The 27,394-nt window shown below is 35.2% G+C and overlaps 1 protein-coding gene across 4 annotated transcripts in view; it reads left to right on the top strand.

The window, feature by feature from the left end:
• Positions 1–27,394, top strand: part of RhoGAP15B (RhoGAP_ARAP and RA_ARAPs domain-containing protein RhoGAP15B) — a 339,597-nt gene that overhangs the window by 252,035 nt on the left and 60,168 nt on the right. For all 4 annotated transcript variants that reach the window (XM_090405966.1, XM_090405963.1, XM_090405964.1 and 1 more), the window contains one exon: positions 15,962–16,076. In XM_090405966.1, the coding sequence (XP_090262092.1) occupies positions 15,962–16,076 (115 nt within the window). The remainder of the gene's footprint in view (positions 1–15,961; positions 16,077–27,394) is intronic.

Raw genomic sequence — 27,394 nt, 5'->3', positions numbered from 1 at the left:
TTGCGTGATTGGAATGGATTGCTGTTGGATGTTGTGTGTGCAAGTACAAGTAGTGTGAATGAAATCAAGAACAGGTATAGCAGCTGGTATAAATAGTATTGCCTCTTTTGATGAGGTCCTGACTCCCTGGAGGTGTCGTTTAATAATAATATTGTGAACTTAAAATGACTGAAATCATGCCTGAACTAATATAAGAATTTCTTCAGGATCATCATCATGGAGAATCCTACATTTTTAAGGGAAATTTTGAAGTAGCTGTTAGATAACATACTAGAAACAAATTTCTCAAATTATCTTACTCTGATGGATGGATGTGAAAGGAATTAAGCATTACACTTAGTGAATTTTCTTTAGAGTAGACTGTGTATGGAATTGAATTAATTTTTTCTGTATCCCTTCTATCTTCAGCTTACCTGAAACAGTCAGGAAATGTAAAAAAAATGTGTGTGTGTATATATATAGACTTTGCATGCGATTCATGATCATACAACTTACCTTTTTTTTTTTATTGACGAATTCAAATAACAAATCCCCTAGTTTTACATCAAAAGCTTCCATTTGATTATAACTCTCACATAGAAAATGAAATTTAAAGATAGAATAGCAAAATTACATCATATACTTCAAATTTAATCAATTCAACGTGTCTGATTAAATTTGAATTTACGAGTCAAATTCATTCAGCCACTGAGCTAAGTATATTCATTTCAAAGAATATAGATTGTTTAACTGATGATAATTATACCATGAATCACCTCTAAATGATGTAACTTAATATGCTGAGGTTTAGTATTGTAAAGTTGCTCAACAAAGATGCTATAAAGCAATTAGGATTATTAAAAGTAATATGTTGAAAAATAAGGTGGCGTGATTGGTCAAGTGGATAGTATATTATTCTCCATCCAGCTGGCTGAGTTTGAATCTCACTGTAGGTATAGATGCTTTGATTGCCATTATTTGTTAGATGAATTTCATCACCAAGTGTGAGACTTAAGCATTCTTTCATTTTCAAGACTACTTATGTCTCTATAGCTTTCACCAGGTATGAAAGCAAAATGTAAATTTCTCTGAAACATTACACATGATTATTATTATTATTATTACAGACAACTCCAAGGAGTCCTTAGACTCATCGAGGGAAGCCCTAAACATCATGTCAAGAACTATTCAGCATTTGTACAGTATCTATCATACTTTGCTTTGAACTCATTCACAGTCATGGCACCCACAACAGACTCTGGCAGCTTATTCCACTCATTCACCACTCTCCAAGTAAAAAACCTAGTTCTAACATTCTTGCTCAGTTTCCATAGATGGCCCCTAGTTCTCCCACCACCAGACCTGTTCTGAAAAATTTCCTCTGAATTAATCTTGTAAAAAATCCCTCAGTAATTTGAATGTCTCAATCATATCATGCCTTTTCTGCCTATCAACCAATTTCTGTAACCCACAGATCTTCAACCTGTTCTTGTAAGGTTCATTCCATAGACCAGCTACCATCTTGGTCACTCGCCTCTGGATCCTCTCTACCTCCTCCCCATCAAGAAGAATTCCTAGTGCCCAGATCTGGGCACAGTAGTCAAGATGGGGTCTTATCAAGGCTTGATAAAGATGAACAATAACATGCTTGTCTCTGCTCGTCAAAGTATTCTTCAGTAACCAAGTGATATGATGAGCTGATTTAGCCACTTTTGCTATGTGCCCCCTAAACTTCAACTCCCTATTCACCAACACTCCCAAATCTCTGGCTTCATCAATTTCCTGGAGTACAATTCCACCAATGTGGTATACTGCTGCTAATCTTTTCACCCCAAAATGCATAACCTTACACTTTGCCACATTAAATGACATCCATTCTCCTTAGCCCAGTCTGCTGATCTATCCAAATCATCCTTTAAAATTTTGAACATCATGTGTATTCACTTGCTCTAACCAACTTTGTATCATCGGCAAATAAATGAACAGTTTCTCTCAGATCCTTTCCTATATCATTAATGAACAAATTAAATAGCAGTGGTCCAAGAACAGAATCCTACTGCACACCACTAGTCACAGGCCTTCGTTTGGACTCTACTCCTGAATAAACGACTCTGTGATATCTCTCCATCAACCATCCTCCTATCCATCTCACCACCCCTATATCCATTTACATGTGCTGCAGTTTACTGATTAAAATTCCATGTGGTATCCTGTCAAAGGCCTTTGCAAAGTCCAGCAGTATCACTGTAAACCTATTACCCTTATCCAATTCAGCCATCACTGTATTATAAAATGCAAGTTACTGAGGCATGATCTACCCTTCACAAAACCATGCTTTCCATCTATCCATTCCTGCTCTTGACTAATTTCTCCAATACTTTGACAATGACTTCTGATATGCTGATTAGTCAATAATTCGCAACAGCCGTCTTGGAGCCTCCTTTATGCATTGGAACTATTTTCCCCTCTTTCCACCCCCTCGAGACTAACCCAGAGCTGAGACTTAAACAATATGGCACTGACAGTTCCTTTGCCGCTTCATGTAAGACTCAAGTTGGTATACCATCCAATCCCACAGATGTATTCACATCAAAGTTCTGTAATATGTTATTCACCTCCATTTCATTCATCTCGATTCCCGTATAAGCCATTGGTTCCTTCATTCCTGCAATATCACCGCCTGGATGATATACTCTTGCAAAGTGTTTGCTTAGTAATTCTACTATTTTGACTGATTCAGTTACCTCCCTACCATTGGCATTCTTTAAAATCATTTTGCCATATACATTTTTTCTTTTACTTGCAGCATATCGAAAGAATTGTTTGGGATTCTCTTTAGCTTGTGTTGCTAATTTCCTTTAATACTCTGCTTTTGCTTTTCTTACCATACTGGTTACCCTTCTGGCCTGTGCTTTGTACTGTTCATGTGCCTGTACTTAAATTCCCTTCACAATTGTTTCTTTTTTTGCAGGTCAAGCTTAATGGTATTATTCATCCATTTAACTTCCACTTGATTTACTCTCTGAACTCTAGGTATGCAGTCAGCCATTACCTCCCTGAAATTCTGCTTTACCACTTCCCATGCACTATCAACATCCAGCTCTTGCAGTTTTATATGCTATGGCACTGATCCAAGCAATCTCTTAAGCTTATCATACTTACCAGCCTGGTAATTCCATATATACCCTGTCTTAATTGAAAATTCAACACATTTAGCCACCTCCCAGGTCAAGACCTTATAATCACTCTCTCACCAATTGGTGGCAATGTAGTCATATTCATTATAGTCAAATTCTTATTTATATTATTATATATTATTATTATTATACATATAAATATGTATCCTCAAACTAAATATGAAATAGAAGAAATCATATGAAAACCACATTATTACTGAATGTTATAGTTCTTCTTTTCAGCCATTTTCTGTCCACTGCTGGATGAAGGCCTCCTCCAGTTCTTTCCACCTTTCTCTGTTCTTGGCAATGGTTGATCAATTTTTCCCAACAAAATTTGACAATTCATCACTCCACCTTCTTTTAGGATGTCCTCGGCCTCATTTCCCTTCTTTTGGAATCCCGTTCGTTAATATGGTGGTCCATCGCTCTCATCTTCTCTTCTGGATAGATGTCTGGCCCATTTCCATTTTAGTCGCTTATGGTGAAGGATGATATCAGTGATGTGAGTCTAGCTTCTTATCTTTCAATGTGATGCCTAGGATCAACCTCTCCATTTTTCTTTGAGTTGTCAGTTTATTTGCCAGTGTTTTTGTTAGCGACCAAGTTTCACAACCATATGTGATGACTGGAAGTATACACTAGTTAAATGCCTTCCTTTTTAAACAGAATGGGACATCATTGCTTTGGAAAATGCTTTTCAATTATCTGAATGCACTCCAGGCAAGTTGAACTCTCCTATTTATTTCCTTTTGGAGTCCACAGTTTAGATCAATGAGATGACTAAAGTATGTATATGAAAAAACTCTTTCCAAGAACTTGTTTTCTATTATTATGTTTTTTGGTGTTACAAAATGATTAAACATGATTTTAGTTTTTTTCTTTTAGTTTAGTTTATTTTTAGACCGACTTTTCTGCTTTCATGATATAGGTCTTCTAGAGTGTTTGCAAAAATTATATCATCTACATATCTTAGATGTGTTAAGTTTCTGTTATTAATTTTTATACCAAGGTTTGTCCAGTTTATATTATTAAATATTTCTTGAAGGACTGCTGTAAAGATTTTGGGTGATAGAGAGTCTCCTTGTCGGACACCTTTTTCAATTGATATTTTATTGCTATTTGTGTGAAGTTGGATTGTTGCAGTGTGTGGTATATTTCCTGGAGGAGATCCATATATTCTCCAGGAACTCCCTGATTCTGAAGTGCTTTGATTATTGCATTAGTTTTGAGGAATCAAATGCTTTTTCATAATCAATAAAGGGTAAACAGAGAGAGGCAATTGGTTTTCTTCTGCTTTTTCTATTATTTGTGTTACTGCATGAATATGATCAATTGTGCTAAAGCCTTTACGGAATCCTGCTTGTTCTACTGGTTGATTTGAGTCTAGATATATTATATATTTACTGAATTTTAGTAAATCAATAAAAGAACTTAAGAGAGATTGAAATAGAAGATAAAGAAATACAGTTATTTTCAGTAATTAAAAAAGATAAAAAATGCTGAGGAATTATTAAAACCAGTACTTTGGGGGGGGGGGTGCACAACGGTATGGTTTAGTGGCACTGTATTAAACAGTAACGTTTGACATGTGGATAAGATACATTTACAAATTTGTAATATTCAGTATTTTTTTTTTTTATGCATGAAACTAATATTCAGATAACCTTAGTTATTTTTAATTAAATTTGCATTTTTGTTATGCCTGTTAAAATAATGTTAAAATATTTGCTATGACTATTTTAGAATTTTAAATTACTAATGCTTATTTGTTAGCATGTTCACCCCAGGCTGCTGTAGGCCTGTATGTTTGCAATTGTCTTTAGGTGGGAAATGAATTTTATTTTCCAGTGTGAGACTACCTTCCCACTTATTGGAGGCCTGAAGTGGCTTGAAAAAAGTTTCATGTTTGGTCTTTAGAACAGGGCTTCCAGACTTCTTCTTCTTGAGTATTCTGCAATTGAGCAGGTTCTTCTCTTAGTAGCAAAAACTTTCCTTCCACTCTCTTCTGTTCTGAGCCTTCTCTTTCAAGGTTGTGTACCTATCTCCATTCATCATGTCATCTAGCATTGTTTTTCTTACTCTTCCTCTGGGTCTTTTTCCGTCTATTTTTCCTTCGATGGCATCTCTGATGATTCCATTCCCTCTCAGAATATGTCCGATCCGGTTTCCCTTTCTTCTTTTTATCCTCCTTAAGACCTCTTTCTTCTTCTACTCTTTTTAAGACTTCATTAGTTATTTGATCTGACCATTTGATTTTTTCCATCCTTCTCCAAATCCACATCTCAAAGCTTTCCAAAATCTTAATTTATTCTTTCTTCAATGTCCAAGTTTCAGCTGCATAGAGGGCAACACTCTACACATAACATTTTATTAGTCTTTTCTTTAGGTTTCTATCCATTGTACTTCTGAATAAATTCCATTTTCTATTAAAGGCATCTCTTTAAAAGCAAGAATAGCGATGGCTATTCTTGCTTTTATATCACTTTTACATCTTCCATCAATCACACTTCCTAGATATTTAAATGTCTTTACTTGATTTAATTTTTTCCCCATTTATTCTGATATCCATATTTGCCTCTTTCCTTGCTATTTTCATTACCTTTGTTTTTCTTATGTTAACTTTCATTCCATAATTGATACAGGATTCCAGTAATCTGTTCAACAGATGTTGTAGTCCTTTTTCAGTATTTGATAATAATGCCCTGTCAACTGCGTATCTTATTGCAAATATCTGTCTACCTCCAATCTTTATTCCTTCTTCCGAATTCTCCAGTACTTCTTTTAACATTGCTTTGGAATACATGTTAAACAAAATTGGTGACAGAGAACAGCCTTGTCTTACTCCTCATCCAATGATGCCTGATTCTGTTGTACCATATATATCTCTCACCATGGCAGTTTGTCCCATATATAGTGAAATAATTAGCCTTCTGTCTTTCCAATCTATACCAATCTTTTCCATTACTTCCACCATCTTATCCCATTTTACAAAGTCAAAAGCTTTTTCAAAATCTATATAACAGATATTTACTTCTTTATTCACTTCCAGGCTTCTTTCACTTACTATTCTTAACAGTCCAGTTGCATCTCTTGTTCCCCTACCCTTCCTGAAACCAAACTGATCTTCTCCAAGAAATTCTTCCACCTTAGATGCAATTCTTCGTGTTAAGATTCTCAAGTATTTTTGATGTATGGGAAATGAGACTTATTGTTCTGAAATCCTTGCAGTTCACTGTTACTTTTCTTTGGTATAGGTATAAATATTAAGGTCATAAAATCTTTTGGTAATTCTCCTTTCTTATAAATTAAATTTATTATTTTGGTTATTTCTTCAGTTCCTTTCTTCTGAAGTTGTTTCAGAAATTCTGCAGGTATTTCATCTATTCCTTCTGTCTTCAAAATCTCTGGGCCTAGATCATCTTCGTTTACCTTCTGTATATCTTCTAATGGCAACTCATTTGGTCTATTTTTCTTTTCATATAGATCTTCAATGTATTCCTTCCATCTTATTAGGATTTTATCTTCTTCAGGTATGATTTTCCCATTCTTATTTTCTATGCCTCTAGCTTGAATTCCATTTCTCTTGTGATTTATGCTTCTTGCTTTTTCATACCATACTTCCCCACTCTCTCAATTTTTCATTTCTTCACATTGTGTTTTAAGCCAATTTTCTCTACTTCTTTCTGCTTCCCTTCTCAATTTGTCATTCAGGGTTCTATATTGTATTTTCCCTTCTGGGGTGTCTTTATTTTTCCATTTTCTTCTTTTCTTTCTTTTAAAAAAAAATAAATAAATTCCAAAAAAATGAAATTGTTGTTGATAAGCTTATATGTTGGTAACACATGACTATTAAATTATTTCAGGAAATTACAACGTATACTGAATATTAATTAAAAGGAAACTTTAATCAGTACTTCCTAGACTTTGGCAATTGTTACATTGCCATCTTCATGGGAACATAAAACTATGATAAGTGCAACGTATAATTACAACGTATACTGAATATTAATTAAAAGGAAACTTTAATCAGTACTTCCTAGACTTTGGCAATTGTTACATTGCCATCTTCATGGGAACATAAAACTATGATAAGTGCACGCAGGCATTAACGAGCAAATGAGGCTGAAGAGAGTAACTAATGTTGTTCCTAGAGTCATAAAGGTGTCCCTTAGCAGGCTAAATTGGGTTGTCTTGGCTGTTGGACTGATGTTCTCATGCAAGCTTCCCAAATTTGGGGCAGTGTCATGTACCTAAATTTGTTCAGGTTTGGGAAGTTTTTTTAGAGCTGAGGCTGATTGCATGAACAATCTTTTGTATATGTATTTGCATATTTATATATATATTTGTATTTATATTAAAAATGAAATTGATAAAAATGGGGGAATCCTTAGCCTACTCGCATTATAAATGTACTATAGGTTTACTAATAACCTTTCATGGGTAGAAACTATATAAAAATGCTGACATCAAGATTTGTTAGAAGAAACCATTTCTTCCTGTCAAAAAATGCATGAGATGAGCTGGAACTAGTTCTTTTTCCACTTTCTCAAAAGTAATTGTATAAAGCAGTGTTTGGTCACAGCTTACTTGGACAACGAATATTACTCAGTTACCTGTTATTCCCCCCACCCACATACCTTTTATCAATAGATCATTTTTTCCCACCAAATCCTTCATATGCTGCTCCTATGAATTCTGGGATACTAATGCAACTGATATGATGCAAAGTCAATAGTTTCTATATACAAGTAGACTAGTCATGAGAATACTAAATGTGCAAAATTTGTTTGCTTATGCTTGGGTAAGAATTAAAGGGTAAATATTAAAACAAGAATATAATTTCTTGTCAATTATAATTCCTACAACTTGATTGTTAAGGTGTTTTTCTACTATAGTTCCATTTTATTGCAAATCACTCTTACTTTATCATGAACATTAAAGATGATGACATCTTTTTCTTGCATAGCAAGATTCAAACTATTCAAGATGCTGAAAATATTGACAACATATGCCAATCTTTCAAGCCAGGATAAAAATCATGCATACAATCAGAGGGGTAAAATACTTGACTTTCACCATCATGGAGGTAGATAATGATGTCAACTTGCAGTTCAGAAAATATAATGGGTAAGAACTTTTTCCACAAGACAGTCAATGAAGCTCAGTATAAAATAAAAGTTTCATGTGATTGCTGCCCATTTCTTTGCATAAAAATACATAAAAAAGACAAAGGACTTAGTGGGATCTTTCCAGACAACATTATATCAGGATTCCATTAGAGTGTAATAACTTTACAGCTGAGCTCTATTCAATAGAGCTTGCACTAAAATACATCAGACTGCATTGTTTCTTAATATATTCAGACTCACAAACTTTTCTTCAGAAAAAAAAAGTCTAGAGCAATATCCAGTGCTCTCTTGAATCTAATACCTCCACTTATGAAAGCTACACTTACGTGTATTATCATACACTTCTGTTGGATTCCAAGCCATGTTAGGATTAAGGGAAATGAGGCTGCAGATACTGCAGCTAGGTCAGCTTGTTTCTCAAACATCTACTTTTACAATACATAGATTACTGCAGATTATGAGACAAAAACTTCTATTGCAATGGCAATCATCTTGGAAGAGGGAGAGACTAATAATAAGCTCTACCAAATTAAACCTGAAATTAAATGATGGCAGTCTAGTCTGTGCAAGGTTTAAACAGGGGAACATGTTCTTGGTCAGCTCTGCATAAGGCAGTTATCTTACTCTTTCCTATTGAGGGATGATGACATGCCTGTATGTGAGCTTTGTGATGCCAGTTATCCATCACTTTCATAATCTGAGTCCTGTATCCTCAGGAGATTTTATCAGACTTATCAAGTGTCATCCTAGTTTTGAAATTTTTACAGAGTATTAACATTTACCTTCTCATATCAATTACTGTATTTGCTGGCGTATAAGACGCACCCCCTTTTTTGAACACATTTTTTTTAGAAAAAAAACTTTATCACTGAATATTATAATGAATTTACAGTATTTCAATTATAAAGTAATAAGTAGGTCTACTTTCAACAAATACCTAATCTAACTAGGAAAGAGTACCCGCCTTTTAATCTTCTTCATCAAAACCCAGAAATTCTTCTCCAGAGCTAAATGAAGAGACACTTGAAACCTCTTCTAAATCAGAATTTGAGTCCTCATACAACAAATTGTCCTTTGTACCATCCAGTGCATTACTAATGCCACACTTCTTAAATGGTTTAACCACTGTCTCAGTTTTCACAGCATCCCATGAAGTTTTGACCCATTAACAAACTTGCGAAATGCTAGGCCTCTTCCTGATGGCGTAACCTCAAAATCTGAAGACTGCATCTAGCTGTTCCACTTCTTAATAAATCTCTTAAATAGTTTATTAATACAGGCATCTAAAGGTTGAAGCTAACTAGTTAGACCTCCTGGAATTACAGCTGAGTTTTCAATTCCTTGAGTTTATTTTTAACATCTTCTGTTCTGTGAGAACGAAACTGATCCCATACTAGCAGGGGAGGCTTCTTCAACAGTCCTACAGGGCGCTTAGACCAAATTTTATCTATCCATAACTTCATTCTTCCTTCATCCATCCATCCAGCTTTTGCGTGAACATGCACAAACACTCCTTTAAACAGTTTTTCTTTGGGTAGCATCTTCCTTTTAAAAATCAATAGTGGTGGCAATTTTGTCCCATCAGCACAGCAGGCTAAAACAACCTTGTAGTGAGTTTTTTCGTGCCCCGAAATTTTGGCAGTAACAATTTTTTGTGCCCTTGGAATCAATAGTTTTGTTTGAGGGCACATCAAAAGTCAGCGGAACCTCGTCCATGTTTCCTATTTGCGCAAGTTCAAAATTTTCTCGTTTCCTTGCGTTAATGACAAATCGATGAAATGCAATAATTTTTTTTTCATATTCAGCTGGCCTCTTTTGTGATATTTTTATTTTAGTCCACATACATAGCTAGTTTCTCTTCATGAATCTTGAACACCCTGATGTTGATCCACTAAAGTTGGCAATCCCTCTGTTAGTGGCTATCGCTTTCGCTTGATGAATAATCATTTTTGTAAACACTAAAAGTCCCACTTTTCTGTGGTCTAAAATCCAAGTATTCAGTTCTGCCCATTTTGCAGTTCCACTTCGTAGGTTATGTTTACTGTGTTGGAAGTTTATTTTGCACTTGGTTAGACTATAATAAATTTAGTTTAATCCTTTATCCAAGTGGAAGCAAACAAAGTAGTTTGTGCCTGAAAATATCTTCAGGACTGAGGTAAGGTGGTGCAACTCCGAGCAAAGGTGGACCAAGCTCTCATCTCTCCTTGTCTCAGTATCTTCCATGATGCAAATCTCCTTGCGGACATGTATACTGCTATGCATTAAGGGAAGGGCCACTACCCAGACCGGTTTCCCTTTAAGTGCGGGGATAACTTTCCAAAAACTCATAAAATCCCCGGATCACCCAATAATGAGCGACCTGCAGGATCAGAAACTCAGTTGACTCTACACCATAGCAGGCTCCCCCACCACCGAGCAGAGCCGCTCATTTGCAAGGGTAACAGAAACAGCTGAGCCTCAATTAAAAACTTCACGGGCTACAGCATTGCCATTCATCACCCAAGCTTCCAACCGGTTTCAACCTTTATTGAGGTCTCATCAGTGGGAGGGAGACCCAACCGTGGAGATACTAAGGCAGAAGCAATAGGAGAGGTCATATTTACCTATACAAGTTGCCAACAGGGGTAGCAGTATACATGTCTGCAAGGAGATGTGCTTTGCATTATGGGAGATACTGAGACAATGAGTGATGAGAGCTTGGTCCACCTTTGCTCGGAGTTGCCTGGTGTTGCACCACCTTACCTCAGTTCTGAAGATATTTTCAGGTGCAAACTTTGTTTGCTTACACTTGGATAAAGGATTAAACTAAATTTATTATGTTTACTGTGAGTTGCTTTTTTCAGATCCTCTTCCTGATTCCACCAAGTTCTTATCATTTTCTCAGTTGGGGGTGACCCTAAATGCCTCTCTGCAGCCCGTTTCCATGTTCTTTAGCATATGCAATCACACGTAGCTTGTATGCAATATTGTAGCACTGCTGACGTTTTTCAGCCATAATTTGCCAAGAAATTTAGAGAAAATTTAACGGCAGAAATTATCACCGTTCACAGCATTTGCATCCACTGAATTCTACATAACTGGAATGTTCTCCCACACCGCAAGGAAGCAAGAAAGAAATCACGTAACTCGGAACAGAGAAAATTTCCAGAAATGAGTTTCTGGAAATCTTATTAGTTTAACTTATTGTATATGTATATATGCTTTTTAAAACCTGGTTTTATGTATGTTTTATGAATTTTAATACATTTTATACTCTCTTTTTACATCTGTTATTCTACATTGGTTTTCATTTGTTTATGCCATTTTAGTTATTTGTTACTTTGTTATTTCTAAGAAATGTTTTATTATTATTTATATTTTTATATGTAGATTTTAGACACACACACCACTATTTATTACATGTGTTCTGATGCAGTATGACTATGGATGTCCTTGCACCATTAAACCAAAAACAAACAATTATCAGAGCCTTGTAAAGAGGCAAAATCACTTTTCAGTACATGTCAAAGTTTATTTCGGCACTGCAGTTATTCCTCTGAGTTATATTTGTAACCTTTGCTCTACAGCCCTTGAACTTCAACTTCCTGTCTGCTAAACAACAAGATCCCTAGCCTCATCAGTTTCTTCTGGCATAATCCCACCAATTTAATATGACATTTGATATCTCATCATGCCGAACTTTGCGACTTGACATTTACTAAAATTGAACTGACAACCATTTTCACATGTCCACATTTTCAGCCTATTCAAACCATTCTGCAAGTATTGCATATCAGCTACTTTCCTGATTTTCCTGCCTATCTTTGCATCATCAGCAAGTAATTCTATCAAATCCTTCACAATATCATTAATGTATAGATTGAATAACAGTGGACCAAGGATTGATCCCTCAAGTATACTACTAGTTACCTTAAATCTTGCAGACTCACATCCCCCATATACCTCTTTTTGGGATCTGTCAGTCAGGCATTTTCTTATTCACAGTAATATTTGTAATTTAATCCTATATTCTCCAATTTATGCAGTGTCTTCCATGCTGTATTCTGTCAAAATCCTTAGCAAAGTCCAAAAGTATTATGGTGTATCCATTCTCCTTGTCTAACTCAGTCGTGAGCAATTTGCTGAAACATGACCTTGATAAACGCATACTGTTCATTGCAAAATATAGATTTTCTGTGACCTAACCAGCTTTTCCAAAATCTTCACCACCTTGTGAAATGGGATTAGCATCAATTTTTTCCACTCGTCTGGAACCCTCCCTGTTCTGAGACTGAAATTATATAGCCAGTTCAACAACACTCGTTTAGCAATTGTGCAGATATGCCATTAGTCCCTATTGCCAAATTCTTATTCAGTTAGTGCAATAGCTCTATTCCCCCCCCCCCCCCCTGTATTCCTGCATTTCTTATCCAGTGAAAAGTTAACAATGAATTCAATGTTGCATACACCAGTTTGATTGCTTTTAGCAAAATGGATGCTCTAAACTGAAATAAAAAATAAATTGATTTTTTTATAGACCAGAATTAATAAACATACAATGTCAACAAGTTTTGCCGACGGAGTTGTTCGGCTTCTTCTAATGTACCTGCATAATTCCTTAGTTGAACAATCTCTTCTACATCTGTCACCCACATACTATCAGCATTCAGTAGAATCATTCTTTCATATTAATTCTTTTTTACTTGCAAAGCCAGTTTCTTTTCATACTCAGATTTAGCTTTCTGTACTACAGTTGTTGCTCTTCTAATCTGCTCCTTATACTTTTCATGATGGATATCTTCATGCAAGATATTCTTTCAACATCATATTTTTCTTATGAATCTCTTGTTTAATAAGATTACACATCCATTTCACTTATACCCTATTTATTCTTCTAACTCTAGGGACACATTCCATTATTCCATCATTTAAGTGTATTTTAAATGCTTCCCGTGCACTGCTGATACCCCTCCCATCTACCAACTGATACTATGGTACAGAACCCAGGAAATTATGACCAACTGAGGCTGTAGTTGTAATTTGTACTCTGAGGATTCTGGTATGAAATCCAGTAAAACTATTAGTAACACAATAGGTTACTTATTTTGTTCTCTGTGGCTTATACCATATTGTTAGAAATAAGCACTAATTAGGTAATTTATTTCTTTTCCATGTTGTATAATTTTTAGGTATAAAAATGAATCAGTAGTTAGCGTAATTCTTTCATTTCATCAAGACTTTTAGGGTTAGTGGGACAAAACTTTAAAAAAATAAAAATAAAAAAAAAACGAAATGGGATAGTGAACATTGATATTACTCTGTAGTTCTGCCCTCACCAGTTCACCAAGGAGGTGGATTAGGATTAGTCATTGCATAACATTAATGAAGAGGAACTCTCTCCTTGAAGTAGAAATGCTCAAGGGTCTTCAGATGTGACAGCAACAGTATGTTGAGTGTGTTCTGATATGATGTTATTATATTTTAATGGGGGGGGGGTCGCTGTATGTACCTTGCTTACAAAACACATTTTGAAATTTTTACTGGCATGTGTTTTCGCAGCCCACATCTTTATATTATTTTGATTTCCCATTCCCATCAAATGAAAGGTAGTTTCATTAGATAAAGCACTGGCAATAAGTGAAATTCTCATTTTCTTTTGACTTCATAATGATGTTTAAACCAAAAATCACTTTGGAAGTGATTATTTGCAGCTAGTAATTCATTTCCAGTTGATTTCATATGAGATATTTTATATGGTTGACTGTAACACATCTGCATTTTACTCATTGCTATTAGGAACTTTTTAGTATTTCTGAGGAATGTCTGATGAACTTTATGGTATATTACTTCAGTCTGTTGAGGACTTTTGTATTTGCATAAACAAAAATACTAGGAAAATGATGTCTAGACAGTGATTCCCTATGGAACTGTTTTTAACAATAGTCATAGATTTAAATTCATGAAAGCACAAAACAATATGCTTTTTGATGTTGCCATTATACTGACAACAACAATATGTATACTTATAGCCTGCGATCATCAATACATATTATACAGGATGATGATAATTAAAGTTCACATTTCGAAAGGCTGTAACTGGGTAACTACTCAGCAAGATGGTTTAAAATTTAAAATGATGTGTGTGGCAATGGTATTTTATTTTGCACAAAAAACAACTTTAGTTCAAAAGTCGCCACCAGGGAGATACATGGTGCTGCAACACCATAGTGGGTAATTCAAAATGTCACAAAACATAGGATACACGTGGCACGTTGTGTGGTTACACAACAACATTCAATACGCTATCCTCTGTTGTTGGCAACGTGCTGAAATTGCATGCTGAATCTCAGGACGTGGAGTTTGTTGTAAGGTCCAGTAAGTTAGCTATATATCCATGAGAGACACCATCTTTGAAATGTCCCCCCCCCACAGTTAAAAGTCGTAGGGGATTCAGATTCAGTGAGCACTCTGGCGACATTGTATGAAAATGGTGTCTAATGATTCTGTCCTAGGTAAAATGTGTCTAAAACAACCACTTGATAGGGATGATGATGTGAGGAGGGGCACCATCTTGCATAAAAAAGCTGTTGAAGTATTGGAATCACCTGATTGGCTAAGAGGGATGCATATCACTGGTCAGGTAATGGGATGAACAGGACTTGAAAAAGAAGGGTCCAATAATGAAATCCACTTTAAAACCACACCAAACAGAGACCTTTGGGGAATGAAGCAGAATCTGTCACATGATGTAGATTTGTGGTTGACCAAATTCTGCAGTTGTGCATATTCAAAGCATCATCCAGATGGAAGTGAGCTGCTTCAGTCTAAAATGTTCCATGGCCAGTCGTCCAGTTCAGTCCGAACAAGAAACTACAGGGCATATGTTTCTCATGCCCCAGTCAGGATTAAGAATTGCAGATCGTGGGAAAATCTTGTAAGGATAACAGTGCAGAATTTGCCTTAAGACTTTGTGAACCGTGCTTAACTTGCAGGTTTGTCTAAAAGATGTGCAGTGCACCGTGTGCTGTTGCTTCCTACATTTGCCATTCAATGGGCTTTCGTCCTCTTCCAGCTTTAACATCTAAGGAACCTGCCTCTTGAAATTTCCATATAATTTTGTGTAAACCATTTGCAGTCCTAGGACCTGTTTTGAATCCCTTTAATGTTCTGAACTTTTGCAACTGCTGTTATTTTGGTAAAAACAACTTCATGAGAAGTGCTTTACAGTAAATACAAAAAAATGACATTGTGCTCTAACACATTGTCTACTCACATGCAAAACTAATGCATTCCTCAGCTACTTGCTTTTATAGAAGCTTCTTTTGAAGCATGCATCATTGGGACATTTGCATAAATTGTATTCACAGCATTTACATTATTGCAGCTCCTTGTATCGCCCTAGCAGAAACTTTTAGAACTAATATTTTGTGCATAAAATAAAATTCCACTGCTGTACATATCATTTTAAATATTAAATCATTCTGCTGAGTAGTTACCCGGTTACATCCTTTTGAAAGGAAACTTTATAATCACCGTGTATATTTAATGGATTATTCATGAGAGACTTGGTTTTATGAGCTCCCCCACCCCTTGGATAATCATGAAATTGCTGTGATTTGTTTCTATTAATGTATGTACTATATGTATTATATATATTTAAAAAACTTTATTGTAGATGTTTTTTTTTTTTTATAGCTAACACCAACTATGACAGCAGAAGAACTGTGCCAGTATGCTATATTTCATGCTGAAGTCAGGGAGCCGCTTGAAAGCTTGGCAGTATTTGAAATAGTTTGTAATGAAGAACTAGGTATGATTCCAATAAATCTAGAATAATAACTACTTTTACAAACTTTTTGTTATATATCAGGATGTAAGAAATGGAATGGCTGTTTTTTTTATGATGTGATTGCTCCTGTAGTGTTGTACAAAGGGGGGGGGGGGCATTATGCTTCCTGCAGGTTCATACTGTATAAAATAATGTCCAGAATTGAGGCAAAAGAAACCCAATACTCTGCATCTGAACCAAATAAGAAAAATAAAAACTAGACAAAGAGAGAGAGAGAAATCAGAATATGTTTAGTGTGGAGAAGGTAATGAAGAGTCATCATCAGTTTCCTGATATATACCCCTTAAGGGGTGTTCAGGTTACTATGACAGCACTACATGATTAAGTTTACATTATTATTAATCTCCTATCAACAATTTTCCTTCAAATCAGTCTATTACTTGTGAGCATTTTAATATTATCATATACAGTAAAACCCCGAAGTTATGCAGTAGGTGGGACCAACAAAAAGCGCGTAAGTCGAATTCGTGTAACTCGGAATATAATTTTGCATGTAATTTATATATACCAATATACAATTGGGACCAAAGGTTTACAAAAACACCTATTTTTTTAAGAAATATAATCATAATTGTAGTTTTTCATACATAAAAAAAGAAAGTTATTTCGATGTTGATGGTTTCATAAAATCTAATAGATTCGTCTGACGGCATAATGTCTTTTTCTTGTCATGCAAAATTTCTTCATAGCAAGCTAATGATTTTTTTATTCCTTGCTTTGTGGCTATAATTCATTCCTCGTTAGAATCTATGTCCTCCAAAATCTGTAAGCCTTTCTTTTATGATTGTTCTTACTGTGGATTCTTGTAGATCGAACTTCTTTGCTAACTCACAAATTTTCATTCTGCCTTCAAAATCCTTAATAATGTTGAGTTTTGTTTCCAAAGTCAATGTTTTTCTTTTCTTGCTAGCTGTAGAAGAATCGGACTTGCTTCTTTTGGATGACATTATTATTTTTTATGTGATAAAATTTTTATCAAGAACATAACATTAAACAACCGCAAGGTTTGTAGACTGTAAAAATCGTCTATGAATGGAGACCGCACGAAACACGTCAGTGCTTGTTCACAGCATGTGCGACACTGGTGAATGCGGCTGGCACCTGAAAGATACGATTAGTGGTGAAGCGGGACGGGAATACGTACATATAAGAAACTGCGTAACTCTGAATTCGTGTAAGTTGGGGTATGACTGTATAGCATTTCTTGCTTCAAAGGCACTTCTGACTGAATCAGTCCACTTAGACCTTGATCTTCCTCTGGGTCTCTTTCCTGCCATCTTGACATCAAATCCTTCTCTGATTTTACATCAAACTATCTTCCTGTATTTTCTTCAATTCTAACTGCTTACTGACAACTTAAATATAGACCATATATTGCTCTGTATAATGTTCCATTCACCCATACAGTTGAAGTGTTTTGAAAAGCTTTTCTCTGGGCACCTATATATGCCTTTTTAAGATCTACAAAACTTAAGTACAGATCCTTGTCATATTCACATGATTTCTCAATTATTTGTCTTAAAGTGAAAATCTGATTTTGACAACCTGATTTGGCCTGAACCGAGCTTGTTCTTCTCCAAGTTTCTCTTTCACAATCTTTCTCAACCTCTTTTCAAGTAGGCATGCATAAATTTTACCTGGAACACTCAATAGAGAAATTCCTCTGTAATTCTCACATTTAGCTTTATTCCCTTTTTTATAGTTGGTACTATAAGAACCGTACTCTAATTATCAGGAATTTTGCCTTCTGACTAGGTCCTCTGAATTATGCAGTGTAGCAACTGCAAAACTTTTATACCTCCATACTTAAGCATTTCTGGTTGAATATCATCTACTATAGCTGCTTTTCCATATTTTAAGTTTTTGGTGGTTTTTTCTAACTCTAGTATTAATATGTACTCCTCTTTGCATTCCTCTTGAATTTTCTGGTATGGTTTTGTTACTGCTTGGTTCATTTAACTGTCTTTCAAAGTAATTACTCCATACATCTAAAACATCCCTATCTTCAGTTTTCATGTCACCATTAGCATCTTTGATTCTTGATTCCTTTTATATTACTCTTTCCTCCATTTCAATAGCCTTCAGAACATTTTGCCACCTTCCTGATACCTATTTTCTATATTCTTACCAAAGGCTTTTCATGACTTTTGTTTAGGTACTTTTACATTTTTCTCTGTATTCTTTTAGGTAATCTACTGACTTATTTGCTAAGAATTTTTGGTATGCTTTCTTCTTTTTCATTACTGCTTTAACTTCTGGTGTTCACCATGGTCTATTTTTCTATCCATGCAGACAACTTCACCATATACCTCCCTAACTGAATCAGTTTTAACATCTTCTTTAGAGTTTTCCACTGAGACTTCAAGGTTTGATTCTTGTTTTCAATTTTTCATTTTTTCTTCAATAATGTTTGTATAGTCAAGTCTGCAATTTAACTGTGAAAGCTGCTCAACTTTAATTCTTAAATCTAATCTTTAAAGGTATCCGTGACATAACTATAAATAATAACTTAACACGATAGTCACAGTAATTAACTTTAATGAAATAAAGGTACAAATATTTTGTACTGAAATTAACAGCACATCATCAGTGTAGTTAAAAGGAATGGAATACAAAGTACAGAACAGTCGGTGGATTATCAATTAAAATTGTTGCCGCATGCTAGAAATTAATATTAATAAAATATTATTAAATAATTCTTAAAAACTATTTCTTTGATGGTTGCATAAGGTAAGAATCTCCCAAACTTTTGGGGGAGAGAGACGATCATTTTGATTCAAATTTGGCCGATGTAAAAGGGCTTCGCAACTTTCTTTGAAAAGGCGTTCATATTTAAACTTGCATCTGTGGAGAAGACAAGCTTTATCCCACTGGATATTGTGTTTAGTGTCAATACTATGTTGTGCCAGACCAGACTTTTGAGGTTTCATGTATTCGATATAATACTGATGTTCCTTCATTCTTTTTTCCACAGAATGACCTGTTTGTATGGCACCTCTATCATTAGCTGACATTTACCAGATACCGTGTGAATGTAATTTAACATACTTTGGACAAACAGGCTGTTCTGTGGAAAAAAAGAATGAAGGAACATCAGTATTATATTGGATACATGAAACCTCAAAAGTCTAGTCTGGCACAACATAGTATTGACACTAAACACAATATCCAGTGGGATAAAGCTTGTCTTCTCCACAGATGCAAGTTTAAATATGAACACCTTTTCAAAGAAAGTTGCAAAGCCCTTTTACATCGGCCAAATTTGAATTGAAATGATTCTCTCTCTCTCTCTCTCTCTCTCTCTCTCTCTCTCTCTCCCCCCCCCCCCAAAAGTTTGGGAGATTCTTACCTTATGTAACCATCAAAGAAATAGTTTTTAAGAATTATTTAATAATATTTTATTAATATTAATTTCTAGCACGCGGCAACAATTTTAATTGGTAATCCACCAACTGTTCTGTATTTTGTATTCCATTCCTTTTAACTGTTGATGTGTATTGTTAATTCCAGTATGAAATATTTGTACCTTTATTTTATTCAAGTTAATTACTGTGGCTATTGTGTTAAGTTATTATTTATTATTTAATTCTTAAACTTTCTTACATACTATTCTTTTCAATGTGATATCCATTTTTATCCTCCTTAGTACTAAGTAATGGTAATTTTCAGTTGCAAATCCTCTGTACACCCTTGTATCCTGAATCAGCATAAAGATATCACTATCAAAATGGCGTAGTCAATGAGACTTCTCTTAGTTCTTGTGTCTTTTCTCTGTGTGAACTTGTGCACATTTTTATGTTGATATATGGTGTTAGTAATGACTAGTCTGTATCCTGAGCAGAAGTCCGGTAAAAACCATTGTTATTAGCTTTGCCCTTTTCTCCAAATTTTCTCAAAATGTTCCTTTATGCCTGGTGGGATTCATTTCCTACTCTGCTGTTCAGATCTCCAAGAAGGACCACTTTTTCCATTTTCTTTGTCAGCTGCCTGGTCTAATGACTCAAAAAATTTCATCCATTTCTTTCTTAGAAGAACCTTCTATGGGACTATATGCACAAATAAGTTTCATTGTCCATTTACCCATTTTGAAGTTTGCCCACATAACTCTACTTGACACTGCCTTCCAGTCAAGTTTATCTTCATGTTTGGTGTTGAATGCTATTGCTACTCCTTCTTTTCCTCGATTGTTATTGGCTGAATATAACATCCTAAAGGATGGGTTTCGATGTGATTTTGTGTGGTGGTTGGGAATTGCAGTATTTTGTCTAGTTCATAACAGTTGTATCCATTTGTTTAAAAAAAAAAGTGTTATGAGGGTCTGAATTTACACGATTCCTGAATCATGTAACTAGTGTCTCTGTGTGTGTGTGTGTGTGTGTAGGAAGAGAGATAGTAGTTAGTTTCTTTTTCTATAGTAAAGGATATTTTTGGATGTTGACTGTTTAAATACACTAAAAAAAATATTATAAAAAAAAGGACACTGCTGATTATGTCCATGTTGGTACTTTACCAGTTCTCCTGCAAGTTCAATTTCCTTTCCATTAATACTCCTTATACTGATGGTTCCTATCTTCAGTTCTTCTAATGTCGGATTTATTTTTCTTCATGTTCTTTTAGATGTTGAATTGGAGCTTGTTCCAGTAGATAACTTTTCACTGTTCACCTTGTTTAGCCAGGCAATACTCCAGCCGTCATGAAATCTTATCATGTCGTACCATCATGAGCATTTGTGGTTTAAGCCAGTAGAGGGTATACAATTTGGTCAGCTAAGTTCCAAATTGCCAGTCTATCCTTGTTGATTTAGCACTCAGTAGATACCTACTAACAGGGTGCACCACACAAAGGTGACATTAGTTCAAAAGCCCCAGTTGGTTCTCCATATTCTCGAAAAGTGATGTAGAAGTCTTCTCCCAGTTATTTGGCTTTGACCCTTAAGCAGAAATGATTATAAAGTGAATTTTTCCCAATTCTGATTTGTTTTATATAATAATTTAATGTACTGTGCTTTATCATTTCCTGATATGTACATGGTGCATGCAGGGAACTATGATTAGTAATACATGATTAATTTTACATTACTATTATGCTTTTGTCATGTCATATCTTACATTTTAGTAAGATATGACATTCAATCCACTCAGATCTTACTTTTGTCTGTCGAAATTTTTCCTTCCCTCTGTCATCAAGTACCTCTTTTTACTAAACTTTCCTCTCCCACTTTGTGTAAATAAACATATTATCCTTGATCATCTCTGCATATTCTTGAAAGCTAATGATGTCAGGTTTTTCTGTGATATTTTTTTTGAGTGTATTTAAACAGTCAACATCCAAAAACATCCTAACTACTGTCTCTCTTCCTGCTCTCACACACACACAGTAGTTACATGATTCAGTAATCGTGTAAATTCAGGACCATAACCCTTTTATAGTGAATATATACAACTGCTATAAATCATACAAGACATTGCAATCCCCAACAAACACAAAATCATGTCGAAACTATTCCCATCCTTTATATCTGGGATATATCTGAAAAGATGGCTGAAGTTTTTTGTGTATGTAATCTTTATACCATTGTCACACAACCTTCATCTGTTCTCCTAATCATTAGCTTTGTCTTCTTGCACATCTTGGGATGTATAAAGTGTCTTGTGCCTACAGCTTTGAAATATTTCTAGGTCTATTAATATCTGTCTGGCAAGTCAAAACTGGCAGACCATGCTCTGAATTTTCTTTCACACAGGTATAAATGGAAGAAGTACTACGTTTAGCCTAACTTCTCTAAATTAACTTCATTTTTTATCTGACTCTCTAGAGCAGGGAATTCAGAAAATCTTTAGATTAACTTTAGATTAAAGTTAGTAAAGGTCATAGGTATACCTTTTTATGGTTTGATTTCCTTAAAAAATAATAATAATAAAATAATCATCATAATCAAATTCCTGTCATGTACCCTCAAGGGGTGTACAGAATATGATAGTACTACATGAAAAACTTGCATCATTACTAACTTCCTATCTACAATTTTCTTCCAAATCAGTCTGTTGCTTGTCAAGACTCCAACGTTATCATATCTTATATTTCTGTCGTCTAAGACACTTTGTACCATATCAGTCAACTTATATCTTGTTCTTCCTCTAGGTTCTTTTCCTGCCAACCTGGATCTTTCCTCATCCATTCAGTTTAAGTGACCGTACCACCTGAGATTAGCTCTGCTAACGCATTCCTGGATGCTGACAATGTGAAGTTCTTTCCTAATATCCTCGTTTTTAATATGATGTTGCCATTGATGCCATCTGTTCACGCCTCTAATCTTTATCAGGACTCTCATATCTGCGGTCTCTAGTCTTTGGTCAAGTGTTTTACTTCTGATCCAGCTCTCAGATCCATAAGTTAAAACTAGTTTGAACTCTGTCTTGTATACAGCTAATTTAGTGTTCCGACTAATTTCTCTCTTATTCTATATGAATTTATTCAATTGACTTCCTACCATACCAGCTTTGTTGATTCTGTTGTCTATTTTCATATTTAATTTATCATCTTCACTAAAAATCGTGCCCAAGTAGCAGAAATGTTTTACTTGTTCCACAGGTTCTGTATTCACAACGCAGTTGACATTTTCATTGTCTTTTTATTGCTGACCTTTATACCATATCTGTTACAACAGTTATTCAATTTAGTCGGGGAAGTTTGCAGACTTGTAGCAGATTTATTTAGAAGTATAACATTATCTGCATAAACCAAGAGCTGACATTAACATCTCCAATTTTGATATCATGTTTAATACCACTTTCCTTCATAATGTGATCCATATAGATAATGAATAACAGAGGGGATAATGTACATCCTTGTCTCACACCAGATTTAACATTAAACTATTTTCCTGTACTTCCTTCATTTCTAACTGCTGACTTACAACTCAAATAAAGACTAAGTATTGCTTGATATAATGCCCCATTGATACCATATAACTGTAGTGTATTGAATAACTTCTCTCTTGGCACCTTGTCATATGCCTTTTCCAGATTGACAAAACTTAAATACAAATGTTTGTTATATTCCCATGATTTTTCAACTATTTGTCATAAAGTGAAGATCTGATCCTTACAGCCTCTATTTAGCCTGAATCCAGCTTGTTTTTCACTAAGCTTTTTTTCCACAATTCTTCTCAACCGTTTCTCAATTACACTGGCATAAATCTTACCAGGAATACTCAATTGGGAAATATCTTTGTAATTCTCACATTCAGTTTTATTTCCCTTTTTATATATGGGTACTATGAAAGCTCTACTCCAATCATCGGGAATTCGTCCCTCTGTCCAGGCCTTCTGAACTATGGTGCAGCCACTGTAAGACTTTTATACCACCATACTTCAGCATTTCTAGTCGAATATCATCTACTCCTGCTGCCTTTCCACATTTCAAGCCTTTGATGGCTTTTTCTACTTCAGATATGGATATGTATTCCTGACTGTATCCCTGTTGAGTGTATTTTAGTCTATAGTGCACATCTGAGAGCTGCTCAACTTTTATTCACTTTAAAACTTTCTTACATGTTATTCTTTTCAATATGAAATTCAATTTTATCCTGCTCAAGACTAAATAGTGATCACTTCCAATTTCAAATCCTCTGTACACTCTGGTATCCTGCATCAGGGAAAAAACATCACTATTAACGATAACATAGTCAATGTGACTTTTCTTATTCCTTGCCTCTTCTCTCCATGTGAATTTGTACACATTTTTATGTTGGAACATGGTATTAGTAATAACCAGTCCATGTCCTGAGGAGAAATCCAACAGAGATTTGCCATTATTATTAGCTTTTGCTCTTTTCTCCAAATTTTCCCAAAATATATTTGTGTCCGACAATCATTTCCTATTTAGATCCTCAACAAGGACCAACTTTTCCTTTTTCATTGTGACAGTTGCTTTCTCTAAAGCCTCAAAAAATTTCTCCACTTCTACCTTAGTAGAACCTTCTGTGGGACCATAGGCACAAATAAGTCTCAGTTCCCCATTCTCATATTTGTCCACATCACTCTACTTGAGACTGCCATTCAAGAAGATTAGCCTCGTATTTTGTGTTGAATACTATGGCTACTCCTTCTTTTCCTTGATTGTCATTGCCTGAATATAACATTTTATATTTATTACTCAGAAAGATCTCATCAGGTTTTGTCTTTTTTGTTTCAGTCATCCCTATTATGTCAATCTGGTACTTATCTAATTCCTCAGATAGTTCCATTTCTTTGCCATTCGGGCTTCTTATGTTGATAGTACAGATCTTGAACTCTGGTGATGAGTTGGGGTGTGTTTCATGATTTGTTCCAGTAGCTGACTTTTTGCTGTTTGTCCTTTTTCCATGGCAAAAACAACAGGTGTCCAGGTGATGCCCCAGTCAGCATGAAATTCTGTCATGTTGTATCATCTTTTCATATTTTGGTTTAAGCTAATAAGAATACAATTTTGTCGGCTAAATCCCAAATTGCCAGACTATCCTCATTCGTTCAGTATCCAGGTAGATACCCAACAGAGTGCACCACGAGAAGGTGAGGATTGGATATTAGGTAGAAGCCCTGGTCGGTTCTCTGCATTCCTTTAAAGTCTATGTGGATGTCTCCTCTCAGTTATACAGCTTTGACCCTTAAGCACCCCAATAATAAAATAATAGTCTCATTTTCCATTTTCTGATTTTTTAAAAAAAATTTGTCCACTTACTGAAAAATTCTCACACATTCAAGAAGTTTTTGTGTTTTGTGTAGCTCTAACTACTTGTTTATCACTTTCTGTGAATTTCCTGAATGTGACAGTGCATAGTTTTTTAAACGTTACCAGTTACATTTATGTGTATTTCTGTGATTTCTATTCTAGCCTCCACGTCTTTTATATTGATACAGGTATGCTTATCATCCATTTTATAGAGCTGAGTTTGTTCTATTAGCTCACTTTTCATCATGCATCCTGTTTCTTTGATGAAAACAGCAAAGGTCTTGAACTGTTATAATTTGTTTGTGGTTTAATTCAGTACTGAATACAATCTGGTTGACTAAATCAAATTGCCAGCTCATCCTCATTCTATCAGTATTCAGGTGGATATGTAGTAATGGAGTATACCATGTTGAAGGCTGAGGATTGAACAGTTACCCTGGTCAGTTTTCTGCATTCCTTACAGGCTATGGCATTTTCCTCTTCCTCCTCCTTATTATGCATTATGCACTAGAGATAAACGGAACTAATGAAAATAGCACCACAAATTCAGTCTGCTTCTGAAAGTTTATAGCCAGAATCCTCTTTTCATCTTGTATTGCCTATGTAGAATTGTGGATATTGATGTTTACACCCATAGTGTTAGGCCGCCTGAAGAAAGCTATTCACAGTTAGAATATAGCTGCAGCCTAGAATAACTTTTTCTAGCCCTTTCTTTGACTGGTTCCTGAGTTAGCCGATCTCAAGCATGAGGAAGATGTTTTTTCCCTCTGGGAAACTTTTTTTTTGTCCTGTAGATTCAGGAAAATCGACCATAGAGTAGAAGCCACACAATTTCAGACAAATGATATGTGTTAGATTAGTAGGGATCATGAGATGACAGCACTTGTCTCTCTCTCTTCATCAGGTGCTGTTTATAATTAGTGATAGTCTTGAGCCAGCTATCGCTAATTGGCTACCAATGGAGATTGAACTGCTTTGCCTACTTCCTAAAGGAAATAACTGGTGTCAGAATCTATCAAGCAGCTAGGGAAGCATGTGCTGACACATGCTTCCAGTTATATCTGCGAGGATAGAAAAATAAGAAAATGTTGGACACAAGAAGCTAAAGAAGCAATCCTGGAAAAGAAGAAAGCATTCCTGAAGTTTCTAGCAAATAAGATGTCATATGCCCTGAAATAAATGCAGAGAGAAATGTAATATGTTTAAAAGTAGCTGAACAAAAGCCATGGGAAGACTTCAGTAAGAATGTTGAAGATAAATAACAGGAAGATGACAAAGTGTCCTAGGGATATTGAAAAATCTTATAAGTAAAGGAAAGAGTAATAAGAAAGCTATAAAAGGTTTGCAAGACTACAATGCAAAGAGAGATAGTGTGTGTGTGTGTCAATACTTGTGGTAGAAAAAGCCATCAAAAACTTGAAACGTAATGTGGAAAAGCAGAGGGAGTAGATGATATTCAACCAGAAATGATTAAATAAGAAGCTATAAAAGTTTTGTAAGGCAACAGTGCATAATTCGAAGGGTCTGACCAAAAGGTTGAATTCCAGGTGAATGGAGTTAGAGCCCTCGTTGTTCCTATCTCAAAAAAAGAGAATAAAGCTGAATGTAAGAAATGCAGAGGAATTTCTCTACTAAGTGTTCCAGCTAAGATTTATGCAAGCATACTTGAGAGGAGGCAAAAAAGAATTGTGGAAGAGAAACTTGCAGAACAAGCTGGGTTTAGTCCAAACAGGGGGTTATCAGGATCAGATTTTCACTTTATGACAAATAGTTGAGAAATCATGGGAATATAACAGGGATCTGTACTTCAGTTTTCTAGATCTGGAGAAGGTATATGACAAGGTACCCAGAGAAATGATTTTCAAATTGTTAAAATCATGTGGTGTAAATGGAATATTATACTGAGCAATACATAGTCTAAGTTATAAGTCAATGGTGCTTTTTATATCCACTCTTATTCATCTACTGGAGCAAACAAATTAATCTGAACAAGCAGAATTTTTGTCAAGTTTATGGTTTTGGTTTAGTTTTGTTTCAGTTCACAATAATTTTGGTTTACTATTTTTGCTTTTGGTTCACTAATTTAGTTGAGTGCTGCTTGTTTTAACTGTCTTTATGATGTTTATTAATAGTATTGTGCATTTTAATAGTGAAAACAAGTTGACATTCATAGTGTTTTAATCATTTTGTGTAGCTATAAAATGGATACATCTCCAAGAAAGCATTCAAAAATATGTACTCTTTCTCAGCACACATTCATGACTCAAAGACAAATTGCCAATGTGTGGTGTTGGCTTGGGTACTGTTAATGAGATTTTAAAGAGGTTTAGGGAGTCAGGTACCTTTTCTCATGATAGAAAAGATAAATGTGAGAGAAAAAGGAAAACTACACTTAAGATCATTTGCTAGTTAGGAAAAGTTAAATGAATCCAAGATTGTCTGCTGTAGACATAAATGTAGACTTAGCAGCTAGTGGGAGTATGTTTTCTGATGTGACAGTTCGTCGATTGTTGGAAGCAGGGAAGACTGTCCGCATACCAAAAAGAAATAATTGTTGATGAAGGCAA

The sequence above is a fragment of the Typopeltis vanoorti genome, chromosome 16 (genome assembly GCF_054136105.1).
Source record: "Typopeltis vanoorti isolate ZY-2024b chromosome 16, IOZ_Tvanoo_1.0, whole genome shotgun sequence".
Classification (NCBI taxonomy): domain Eukaryota; kingdom Metazoa; phylum Arthropoda; class Arachnida; order Uropygi; family Thelyphonidae; genus Typopeltis; species Typopeltis vanoorti.
This window is presented reverse-complemented; position numbering and strand designations above follow the sequence as displayed.